The 13180-nt window shown below is 43.8% G+C and overlaps 1 protein-coding gene across 1 annotated transcript in view; it reads right to left on the minus strand.

Annotated features, from left to right (window-relative positions):
- Positions 1-2812: 2812 nt before the first annotated feature.
- The window catches only part of ONECUT2 (one cut homeobox 2), a 37407-nt gene continuing 27039 nt past the window's right edge, over positions 2813-13180 (minus strand). The window contains exon 2 of the mRNA XM_004579474.4: positions 2813-4962. Coding sequence (XP_004579531.3) covers positions 4676-4962 — 287 coding nt within the window. The 3' untranslated portion in view covers positions 2813-4675. The remainder of the gene's footprint in view (positions 4963-13180) is intronic.

Raw genomic sequence — 13180 nt, forward strand, 5'->3', positions numbered from 1 at the left:
CCCATATTTGGCTTTGAAATACATAATCTTAACTTTCCCAATGTCATTGTGCTAATGTTGATTTTATTTTGGCTTGAAGTTTAAGTTAAGCTTGGACTTACTAATCCCACAATTGCCAAGAGCATGTTTGGAAAAAGCAGCTGTCTGGCAAGCTCTAATTTCTCCAGAAAGTGTGTTGTGCCTGGTCCTTCTCGGCTCAGTCTAGTCCATGCCTTTATGTATTAAAACTGAACACTGTTCCATCTTAGAGAAGTGTTTAAGTACTGCTGTTGTTTTTCTTTTTGTCACTTGTTGCTACCTTTCTTTGAAAAAAAAAGATTGGCTCAATTTCTTTTTAATTTCCTAGAATGAAATAATTACATCCCCAGTCCCCAAATCACATTGAAAATCAAAGCAAGCCTATTTATAGAAAGGAATAAAGAAGAAAAGTCTTTCCACTCAGTAGCCATGAGCATTTGTGTTTGCTGCTGTCAGATCTGGTGAAGAACTGTCCCTTCACACTGTCCCTTTCATTCCTGATGGCTGAGGCTTCCTGGAATTTTTCTGAGATTGAGGAAATGGACTCTAAGCAATAACAAAATCCATATGATAATTTTCTCTGAAATTTTAAATTTAAAATAAAATTTTAAGGTACTTGAGGAAATTTACTGGGTTAGATTCTAACATTTTCCGTTTAACAATTTTTCTTTCAACTAAGAAATTCAAATTTTGCAGGGCTTAAAATCTTGATACAAAATGTATAGATACACATATTTTTTATACATATGTAAATTTTTAAACACAAGCCCTTCTCTTCAGTAGGACACTATCTGGTATGAGACATTTGTCATGAGTTGTTGGAGGATGTTACCACCTTTTCTTGCTCTGTAACATCTTCCTCTACTCACCAGAGCTTGGTATGGCCAGTACTGAACTGTCAGGCACCCAAGGCAGCCTCTTTTGGTCTAGACATTTTCAGTGGGTTCCAGAGACCAAATGCTGAGATTAGGATGTCCAAGAGTCATTCATTAAACCAGGCATCAAACCTAAATCTAACCTTGAGAAGAACAACCATTTCCAGAGATTCTAAATGAGTCCCAGCGACTCATTTAAACATCCCCAAGCTGAAATTCAGCTTTAGCAACCCACAGCTGAAATGTATCCTTTTCTAAATCTCCTGATATGGAGTCTGAGCAGGGACTACAGGGACACGGGGAGCAGCCAAGGCAGGATGACTTTTACAAATCACAGAGAGCCACATTGTCTCACGTAGCTCCATGACTGCTGCTCCTGCACAGTGGAATCAAGGAGATGGGTAGAGAGCCTCTCCTCAAAACTTGCTTTTCATTTTCTCTCCAGGTTTGCAACACCCCAATCCCAACACCACCACTAACCTACCCCAGTGCTAGCTAGCTGTGGTTGCACACAGGCTTGTTGAAGCAAATTGGTAATTACCACCCTGAGGAAACCTGATCAGCCCTTTGCCACAGGGGTTGGACTTGTCTGGGAGAAGTCCCTTTGGTGGATCTGCTAACTAAGGGGATAACCCTGGAGAACAGTAGAGTCCCTGGGGCTGGCCTCATAGCCCATCACTGGGGGAGTGGATCACTGAGCCTCCTTCCCAGGCTGCAGACGAGCATTGCACTCTGTCCATGGCTGAGCTCTCTGTGCTGGAGGAGCCTCGCTGACCATCTCGATCATGGTCGAGGCAGGGAATAGAGAGCACTTAAAATACAAATCAAGTTTCTTTACACCATGGATCCATTACCAACAGGTTAAATGCTGAAGTGCTTGAACTTGAGTTTCAACCTTTCTCAGGAATTTTCATAGAAATGTGAATACGCCACATCATCCCCAGTGGCAAATTAACTCTAGAATGGAAGGAGAAATGAGCAGTATTCTGAACCGAATACTTAGCAAATGAAACATTTGACAAAAATAAGACATTGAATTTGGACAGCAAGAATTTTGAGTGATCACCAATGTCAAGTTGGTCTATATATGTATTAATATATTATATATTTTCTTTAGAAATGCAACTTTACAGGTGATTCTTAAAAAGCTAATAGAAAAGTAGAAACTGGAAACTATTTTTACATATTTTCCCCCACCCCCAAATGAAGCCCTGTTAGGATGTAGCAGTCCCATGAAGACGAGGCTGTAAACTCCTCTATGAACTCTTTGGTTTTGTGGCTTGGGAGAGGATGTGTCACCAAGACCCCCACCCCTGGTTCTCACTCTCCTTCCCTCCCCTGATGATCAGACTCTGAACATAGAAGGAACCAAGTCTAAGGGTTAAGCAAAGAACATTCAAGTGACAAGACTATTCCCCGCATTGCTGAGCAGAGAGGGGGACGTCATTCAGTATCCCAACATCTTACACTTGCAGTCCATGGAAGCCTTTGGAGATTCCATGTTGGGGTTAAAAAACCCATATGACAAAATTAAAGGAAAACAATAACAGCAAATAAATGACCCTTTCCTTTTGTTGCTCAGAGAAACAAAATTGATTACCTTTGTACAGATCAATGACGATATTAGTATTTAGCCAGGCAAGAGGAGATAATGAACTGAAACAAAAGGTGTGAGAAATCCTCATCTTTGGTATTGTAGCTGTTGAGGTTTCTGTTGCTCTGTTCTGTGTTTTTTTGAAAAAACTGCATAGGCACAAATTAAAGACAATCTTCAACTTTAAGATTACCGCGTGAGTTGTCAAATGAAGCAGCAGCCACCGAGGCCCTTCCTTACTTCTTTTCTTGTCTCAACCCTTTCTTTAAAATCTGCTTCCAAAAATTGTCCCAAGAGGTCTGTTTGAACACAGTGTGTCTCGCTGTTGGTTTTTTTTTTTTTTTTTTTTTTTTTTTTGGTTTTGATGTTTTTTTAAATTATTTCTGGCGTGCTTCCTTCTTGGTGGTGATTTCCATTGATTCACGGATTTATTTATTCACTTTAATGGGACAGTTTTGTTTGTTGCAGAAGTAGGTGCAGAGAAAGTTTCTTTGGTTTCGATTAAGTAATTCATAAAAAAAGTCATTCTCAAGTGTCTGTAAAGAATCATTGCAGCGTTTGGCTTGCTTCGAATACCACCACCCTCCACCCCCGTGCCCACCTGGGGCCATTCACTGGTAAATATGCACATGGTGACCTTTGCAATCTCCCAGAGTTCTATGGGCACTCTCTTCTGCTTGCTGTTGGAAGGTGACAGCCAGGAACCACAGCTGACGTGGCAAAGCTTGGCTACTGTCCTTGGTGTAGCTGGTCCGCTCAGCCTGATGGTGAGCCAAATGCAAGAGCTGAATGCCATTCGGAGTTGCAGAGGTTTTCTGATTTCTAAAAGTAATCACAGTATCTTTAGGCTAGAAAATGGCAAGTAATAAATGTCTTTGGTTTGCAGTATTCTGCTTCTTTGGTGTGCTGTGTTTTTATTTTTTTTCTTCTTTCCAGATTTATGTAGTTATTCTGCAAGAATGATTCAGCATGGAGGAGATTTATGACTATATGACAGTCATGAGCAATATGTGTGGTGGTCTATTATTTTTTTTTCCTTGCTAGAAAACACTGAAAACGTTCCTACTAACTGGATAGATGAAGGAACAACACAAATCAGACAGTGTGAGAATGAGTGACGATCAAAATGCACAGTAGAAGGAACCATGACTAATAAACCAAGAAGGACACATTAATGCTCTAAAAATATCTAGATCTGTTAAAATGTTGCATTTTCTCCATGTACCATAACAGTTCAGTTGGCCTCCTGAGTGTTCATCCGCATTAGGTACAAGCAGAATTTGTATCAAACTGCGAAGTGTGCTTGAAGCCATATTCCCAGTGACTCTCCAATGACTTCACAATAGGCTCCTTGAAAACCCAGATGTGGTAAATCCAGAACCTTTCTTATTTCTGTTTCCTTTTGTTGTGCTTGATACTTTGAGCTCAAGTAAACTGATTTGTTTTTGGACAGATCCAAGACCATGTGAGATTTCCAGGAGGTAAAGAAAATTGTAAACTGAATCAACTTAAAGTTTTCTAAGCTACTCAATGAAAACAGATGCCTGGGTTGGAAAAACAGGTCCTTGGATTTTTTTTTAACTTCCATATTTAAACTTGTGCTCAGTAATTACCTTTCTGATGTTTTTCATACTATGGCTGTGAACTTTGGTGGACTGTGGTATCTTGAGGCTAAGCACTTGGAAAGCAAATGAGGTCAATCTGGTGGAAGAGTCTTCTCTCACATAAGCATCTTGGAAGCCTAAACTCAGAGTCCTTATACAGACTAAAGTCTTACTGTTTCTCACGTGGGCTCTGATGACATGAGGTTGGCAGAACTTAAGTGGGACTGTTGATATTTTCAGCAATCCTGAGCCTAGGTGACACCTTACTGGAATCAGCTCCTACAGGAAGGCCCCATTTGAGTTTCTGTAATGCTTAGCACGCTCAGAGGACAGTGTCTGGTTTAAAGAGATTAACTTCAGCTTGCACTTGGACTCCATAGCCATTAAAAACAAAACAAAACAAGACAAGACAAAAAAACCTGGCCTATGATTACAGCTAGAAGTTTCCTTTTAAGAGAATTGTGCTTTCAAATCACCAGTGAAGGGCCCCAGCTGTGAATTTGGTGTCTTTTTCCTTTGTGTTTTCTTTTGGTATCTGTTGTCCTCATTCAGAGGTGACTTGTGCCCAAGTGAGTGTCCTTCCGTCATGCTTTGGTACAAGTGCTGGATGTGGCTGAGGAGCCCCCTGTGCTCAGGTCGTCTTGCCACTTCTCCAGGCTGCGACGCCGGGCGTTCATGAAGAAGTTGCTAACAGTGGTGAGCTCCAGGCCCAGCTGCTGGGAAATGGTGATCTGCATCTCCTTGGACGGGCGTTTGTTCTCCTTGAAGATGGCAAAGAGTGTGCGGCGCTGGAGGTCGGTGAACACCAGGCGGGATTTCTTCTGGGAGTTGTTCCTGTCTTTGTTTGGTTCTTGTTCTTTACGTTTGCATGCTTGAAGGGAAAGAGAAGGATAAGAGTCAGTGGGAGTGGGAGTGCCAGTACCTGGAAGGCGATGCATTGACAGCATTTGACAGAGTTGTACAAAGTGATGTAAGCCATTAAACTTCATTGTGCAAATTGCCTGGCTGTCAATACCCAGCCTTTCCAGCTCATTTCTGAGTGACAGAAGGCATCCGTTAGCTATAGGGGTGGGACCACAGGACTGGTTCACACAGTCTGGTTTGGAGCCAACTGTAGTCGCCATTCCTAGTTTGTCCATGCCCTCCCAGCACCTCCTTAAAATCTTTCTGAATTCGGATTCTGGGAAGGGAGGGCAGACTCCTGGCCCCGAGAGAAGCCAGGGAGGCAATTCCTCCTTCACAGTCACCCTCAAGAAATGCTTACAGTGAGGCCGAAACTTCCTCCTGCTGTCGGAACTTCAAAGTGAGTCTTTTTTTTTCTTTCCAAAATCAAACCTTCTACCACCACAATTCTAAAAAGTGCTAACAGAATGAAATTGGAAATGACAGGATGATAGTCTCATTTTGACTCAAATTCCCTTCATTCTGACTTTTGAAAAATTAAAACACACCAGAACCAGCAGGAAGGGCAAGACTGTGAAAGAGCTCATTTAGCCAGTTGTGCTTCAGTGGGAAGCAGAAGGTAGGGGTTGTATGGGCAGGAAGGAAGCCCAAAGACAGTGTCAGGACTTGTGGATGCCAGCGCCTCTTTGGCTCAGGATGAATGAGTTTCTGCATGTGGACTGGCGTGTACAATCACAATGCTTCTTCCCAGGTCACAGCTGCTCCTTAGCCTACAGCTTCCTAGAAGGCAGTGATATCTCCATGTAACACTACTGATTGAGCCTTCTTGGAGTCACAGATGCAGTTGAATGGCTGGGACAGGGCTGTCAATGCCATTTTCACTTAGAGACCTGGTATGCCTACTTCACAGCCAGGTTTGGTCTCTTAGGAAAGTGATTTGTAAGGGTTCAATGGCACACAATGTTAAAGTATAAGAACATGTGGAGGGCTTGGCAGCGTGGCCTAGTGGCTAAGGTCCTCGCCTTGATCCCATATGGCCGCTGGTTCTAGTCCCAGCAGCTCCACTTCCTCTCTATCTCTCCTCCTCTCAGTATATCTGACTTTGTAATGAAAATAAAATAAATCTTTAAAAAAAAAAAAAAAAAAAGAACATGTGGAAATCGCACTAACAGGTGAAGGCCTTTGTAGGGTCTGAGTCTTATAGGTGGAGGCACTTGGATGCTGGTCTCATCATCTGGTTAAAGAAATCATAATGCAAGTGTCTAGAAAGGTTTTGATGAGATAAGTTAGGGAAATGTTCACTTCTGACCATTTCTCTTATTGGATTATCATAGCCATCCAGAGCTGGGCCATTGGGCAACAATCATTTTCATTTCAAAGGGAAATAAATAAAGACCTAGAGTGTGAGGACCCCAAGGCCACATTCCAGGTTTGACATAGGTTCAAGGGGTGGTCTCTTCTTCACCTCTCCAGGGTGTTACCCATACTCAGATGCATCCTAAAGGGACCCCCCTTGTGTGCAGGGAGGCCTCTCAGGCCCTCCTGACAAGCAGGAACCAGTATGCTTGACTGCACTGCTGCCTCATCCTGGGTCCACCTCCTGGATTGCCTGGTGCCAAACTTTCTTCTTTAGGACTCTACTTAAACAGTGAGGTGTGGAAACCAGCACTATAGCTGGCGGGTGAAGCCGCTGCCTGCAACACTTCAATCCAACTCCCTGCTAATGTGCCCAAGAAAGTAGCAGAAGATGGCCCAAGTGTTTGGGCCCCTACCACCTCAGATGGAGTTCCTGGTTCCTGGCTTTGGCATGGCCCAGCCCTAGGCATTGTGGACATCCGGGGAGTAAATTAGTGGCTAGAAGCCCTTCCTGTGTCTCTCTCTCTCTCTCTCTGCTGCTGGCTTTCAAATAAGTAAAATAAATCTTTTAAAAGAAAATAGTGATGCATGGATAAATTCTTAGTAACAAATTCAGGGCAAAAAGCTTCTGCAAATATTTACGGATGTTCTCCCTCAATTTATAATCCTTTGGATTAACCGTATAGCTTTCAATTTTCATATCAATATGGATGATTTTTCAGATAATACTTTATTAGTGCTTTTAATAGGGTTATTAGGTATGATTGCCAAATTACATTTTATTTTATTTCTGTGTGTTTCCATAGTTATGTGTGTATATGTATGTATGTATAAAATAGGAAAATGGTGAAGATTTAATATTTAGCAAACTGCAGAGAAAGACTAGATGAAGGAGCTAGTGGTGTGGTGTAGTGGATTAAGTCACCATCTGTGTCTCCACCTCCCATGTGGGTGCCAGGTTGTGCCCTGGCTGCTCCACTTTCGAACCAGCAGTCGAAGATGGCCCAAGTGTCTGGTTCCCTCTCTCCCATGTGGGAGACCTGGATAGAACTCCTGGCTTTGGCCTGGTCCAGCCCTGGGCACTGTGTCCCTCTAGGGAGTGAACCAGCAGATGAAAGATCTCTTTCTGTCTGTGAAAGTCTGCCTTTCAAATAAGTATTTTTTTTTTCCTAAAAGGTAAAAGCCAGTTTATCCTGCACATACCTTCCTAATAGCTTTCAAACCCCCCCAGATTTCATACCAGCAAATGCAAGACTGTGGCCTGTGGTCTTCCAACGTACAAATCCAAGAGCCCAAAGGATTGAGGCAGTAGTTCTGTAACTTGCCCAGAGTTCTTACAGCTGTCAGTAGTCAGCCCAGGAGTCTCAGATCCTTCATGTGGGACTTTTAAACTCTTGTCTCTCACTTGTTTTTCATAGGTTTTTTGGCTCATGCCTATCTTCTAGTTTTGCCTGGGTCTCCCAGTAGGACTCTGAGCCAATGCCATCCAACCACGCTCCACCCTAGACCATGTTCTCTTCAGGCGAGGACTTGCTCAGTGTCTATACACATTCCTGCCCCCCAGTCAAATGTCATTTTCCAGCCTGACTCAGTGAGCACAGGGTGTCCTGCAGAAATTGCTCTCTGTTCAGTCCCCCAAACCACAAGCCTAGGGCCCAGTGTGAGGTCATGGCACAAGGCTTTGGGGAAGACCCAGCTCTGCAAGCAAGATCTAATGCCAAACAAGGATATTCGAGGCTGGGCAAGTGACCCAGTCATCTGCTGTAGCCAAGAATCAGGGAGAGGCGTTGAGAGGAAGGAGCTAAGGGAACAGGCGCTCTGGGGAAGCAGCCCCAAAGAGGAGCTAAGGCAGATGACTTGCAAAAAGTGTCCTAGTGTGTACATCTCTTCTAGTGTGCCAACTGCCCTCAGCAAAAGTGGGGTTGATTCACTTTTCTGTGGATCTGGGCTGATGTTGTGGCTTGGTTTGGCTTAGTGGTGGAGGTGACAGTGCGGCAAATCTGGGGCCAAGCCTTGAGAAGCTCTGTGCTTAGTGCTGGGACTTGGAACTCTGCAGTGGGTCTGGTGGAGGAGATGGTTTATTCTAGCCCAGGCTCTGTGGGATTGCACCTAGCTGACCCAGCAGTTCATTGTAGATGTTTGAATGAGCCCAGCTGAGATGAGCCAAACATATTCTGGATCATCAGAGCAGCCCAGTAAACTTGCAGACTCCTGAGCAAAAATAAATGTTGCCTATGCTTCTCATCCTGCTGTTCTGTGCTGGGCAGCATTCCTGTGGTGACAAATAACCAATCATAGATAGCGAGAACACCCCTTTGCCTTCTTGTTGAGGGAGTGGGTGAAGTGTACGATGAAAAGCCTCAGTCAGAAATCAATGCCTGGTTTCCAACTCCACATTGGCCACTTACCAGGTGCGTAAACTTGCACCTTAATTTTTTCATTGTATAGGGAGATAATGATGGCTACCATGCTGGGCCTCAAGTGACCAGCTATAACATATGGCACAGAGTAGGCATGCAGGAAATGTAAACAGCCTTCCTTTGCAGAGGTTAGAAATTCAGGATTTGAAATTATTTCTCAGGTCTGACTCAGCAGTAGATGAACTGCTCAGAGGGACAATGGCAAATAAAAGGTTAAAGAGCTTTGTTTTCCTTGTGAAACTGTCACACAGCCAATTTCTTGCCTTGTACAAGAGGTAAGACTGTACTGTGTTTGCACACACGTGTCAGAGATCCTAATAGGTTCTGGACCACTGGTGTTTCCTCACATCACTAATTTATGCCCAAATACCTTCTACATACGATGGGTATTGTTAGCCCATCATAAATAATGCAGCAGTGCTGTACTCTCCTTGCATTCAGTAAATACTTTCCCTGAATAGTTCAATATGATCTCGCCAGGGCAGGGAGAGGGGGAAGGGAAGGAATGCATCCAGGTGCATTCGTCAGCAGACACTTAACCTCCGTGTATATGGGTTTGAAAACTATGCATACACCAGAATCCTTTCCATCTTGTAGCTGAAGAGTGAGAAGCTGCCCCTTTTAGAAGGGCTTGTGCCAAGGGGAGTGTGACCTTTGTGGAAGAGGGAATACTCCAGGGAGAATGTGGGGCTTGTGGTTATGTTGGAAAGATCAACCCTGGCCATTAAATGGGGTTATGCTAGGAAAATCAATTACAAAACAGTTTACATTTGTGTCTGACCTTGTTCCCTGAGAAAGCTACGGGTATTTGGGATGAGAAAAAACAAATAAGTAAACAACCTCCTTTCACTTGGCTCTTCTGAAGAGGTGGTAGTTTGTTGCTGTGAGAATAGCCAGCCCACGTAAGAGGTGATGGTGATTTAAAAGCATCCTTCAAGAGGAACTACTTTCTGTATTGAGGAGCCTTCTGAATAATAATAAGATCTTGCATTTAAACAAGGAAGCAAAAAAGTGGAAGAACTGCAAACTTGGAGTATGGCCTTTGGCCTAGCAGTTCATTTGCCCACATCCAGCTTTAGTTCCTGACTCCAGCTTCCTGTTGACGGAGCCCATGGGAGGCAGCAGTGATGACTCAAGCAATTTGATTCCTGCTACCTGTGCCCAGACCTGCCACTGGCAGCTCCTGCCTTCAGTCTAGGCCAGCCATGACTCTTGCGGTATTTGAGGAGTGAATCAGTAGTTGCGGATGATCTGTGTGTTATCTGTCTGCATCTCAAATAAGTAAATTGGCTAAAAATAACTGAACACGTTTGATGGTATATATTTACCATTTAGCTAATCATCAATGCTGGTCAGTGTTGGTGATGCAGGCTAAATGCAGACACCAGTAAATTGTTAGAAGGATAGGCAGAGCAGAGTCTGACACACAATGATTGGGGGTTAGGCTCTAGGCAGTTGGTCACATGGAGCCAGCTCCTACCCACCTTGGAGCAGGGAAGGCTTGCTGGTGGGAGAAGGGCTATTTAAACACCAGTATTTGTTCTTTGCTGCTTACATTTTGGAATCTATGGCTTGCAATTAGGTACTCTGCAGTTTGTTCTATTTCTTTGTGTGACCTTATTGCCGAAGGCTTCCTGGATCCAGATTATGGCTGAGCTAGTCAAATGAACTTGGTTCTAAGAGCTAAATTCTTAGCTTGGACTTTGTGCAAGTGTTCCTGGTCCGAATCAGGGGAGATTTTGACTCAAGGTAGAGAGCTGGCTTTCTCAGAAACTCGTGTTCGCTGGTGGGATGGCTCAGTTGATTAATTCTCCATTAGCAAGCACCAGCATCACATTGGGGCGCTGGTTCATGTTCCAGATTCTCCACTTCTGGTCCAGTTCTCTGCTTGTGGTCTAGGAAGGTAGCAGAGGATGGATCAGGTTCTTGAGTCCCCCCTGTACCCACATGGGAGACCTGGAGGAGGCTCCAGGCTCCTGGCCTTGGATCGGCTCAGCTCTGGCCATTGCAGCCATTTGGGGAGTGAATCTCTGTCTCTCCTCCTGTCTGTGTATCTGCCTTTCCAATAAAAGTAAGTAAATCTTTTAAAAAATGGAAAAATAACCTTGTCTACATGGACCAGATGCTACTCCATTCAGGCGATAGAGGCAGTGACATCCAGACCAACATCCATTTAGGGAGCCAAGAGCAGAGGTGGGGATAGGGGATGGTGCTCTGTGCCAAGGGACTTGGGAGTCCACTGGTTGTTGGCCTTCCTCCCCTCTCTTGCTGCCTTCCAATTGTGGATCAAGGCAAGGCCCTAGAAAGACCTCTTACCCATTTGTTAGATTATCCTGGACAGCCGAGATACTCCAGGGTGAACAGCTCACATGCCCATGAGAACCCTGCTGCATGGTTTATTAGAGAAAAATCTTACAGTCAGGAGGATGTGGGAGCTAGAGGGAAGGAGGAGAGAGAGCAGAGGGAGACAGACAAGCTGCCCAGAGCTCCTGCAGCTGGCCCAGTTGCTCAGGGCTCATCTCCACTTTCCTTCAGCAGAAAGCCCAAGGGCAAAAAAGGGATCCCTGAAGGAGGGGATTTTAACCACAGGTGATCTAGGCTGGCAGGAAAACCTTGGAGCCCTTAAACAGCAGGACTTTAGAAACCATTCAGCCCAGGCTGCTAGTTTAGGAATGTGGAGAGCAGAACTCCCAGGGGACATTGTCCAATTCTGAACAGGGCTGGGCGGCAACAGAGCCCTGAGAACAGAGAAGCCCTCAGTGTTTAGTCCAGCAGGTCTTAAGTCTGTTAGAATACATCTTTTGGGACAGTGAGCTTTGAATTCACAAGCCCTAGTCATCTATTCTGCCTGTGCAGAAGCCTGGGCTCACAGGAATCCTTAGCTCTGCCCTGCATTCTGCCAAGCCATCTAGGAAACCCTGAATTGCTAAAACAGATATTTAATTCTGGACAGAATCATCTGGCTTCAGATGACTGACTGGCCTCTCCAGCTTCCTATTAAAATCATTTGAGACCCATAATGAAAGATCAGACTTATCACACTGATGACTGTCACTGCAAGCAACACTTTTGGTGGTGCTTTGGGAGAGGAGTTACATTTTTTAGGGAATTTTCACCTAAATATTTACCAGGCCAGTGGGCCTGGATTAAAAAAATAGCACCCACATTGAAAAAAAATGCCTTAGTCTTCCAACTGTTCCAAAATTCAAATGTAGCCATTCTCAGCATACTTTGATGGGTGATTTTTGGAACAGCCTGCCCACCCGCCTGTTGCTGGTGGTGGTGCAGGACTTCCTGCAGGTGGGGCTCCCACAGTGATCAGGGTGAGCAGCTGTTACTGGGCACTGCTGCATACACCTCATTCTCCTGGAGCAGGCTGGAGTTGATCAGATGCTAGGTGCTCCGGTGGGGGCATGAGCTGGTGAGGTGGCACAGGGCAGTGAGCACTGAGCTGCAGAGGGCAGGCTGTGTGCAAAAACACTTCTCTGTTCAACACATTGAGTGTGAATGAGTCTTCTTTTCATGTGAGAGCAAACACTACCAAAAAGATGCAAAAACAGATAGAATAGAAATAAACAGAATAAAATAGAAATGGAAACCATCATCTGAAAATCGAAGAAAATTTATCTGAAAATATTGTACAGAAAGGTAAAAGAATGTTTTAGAAAATCACCTGATAATCACAATATGATGCAAAGAGAGAGAATTTTATGAAACAGGAATAGAATGTGATTACAAAGAAAATAGATCAATACATAACAGTGTGTAAAGAAAGGCAGTAAGATGGAAGATGAAAAGGAGAAATACTGTAATAGCACTGGGAGACATTAAGAGCAAATTTGCCATGGTGGTTGTCATGCCAGACTTTTATGCAGTTCAGGAGGTCTCTCCTGTAAGAAGGGACTTTCAGTTATTTAATGACTCAAATAGTACATGTACTCCTTATGAAAACTAAAATAAGTTAAAAACATGTTTCAGCTTTCTAAGATTTAGTGAAACTTAAGAACTCAAGATATGCCCCCCCAAAGACTAGCAGCTCTGTATGGTCATAAATACCCCTGTGCTCATCCCAAATGTTCCCAGGAATTTTATTACATTAACAGAGAATTCTTTCTGTAGGAAGGGGGAAGGCTGGTGTTTCTTGCTCCAACAGGGTCTCCAAACAAATCATTTAATTATGAATGTTTTTCAGCTTTATAGGAATGGCATACTTTGAATGAAGGAATTCTCTCCCTTTGCAGTGTTAAAGCAGATTCATGAGTCGGGAGAAAGAGGATTTGAGATATGTCAGACGTGAAGAAAGGAACACAGAACAGAAAGCAATATTTCAAAGTGAGAAAGTTTCAGATAAGGCCTTCAAAACACCATTATTATTCAGTGTGATAGTATAAAAGTAGCCAGTATAATAAA

The sequence above is a fragment of the Ochotona princeps genome, chromosome 18 (assembly GCF_030435755.1).
Source record: "Ochotona princeps isolate mOchPri1 chromosome 18, mOchPri1.hap1, whole genome shotgun sequence".
NCBI classification, from domain to species: Eukaryota; Metazoa; Chordata; class Mammalia; order Lagomorpha; family Ochotonidae; genus Ochotona; species Ochotona princeps.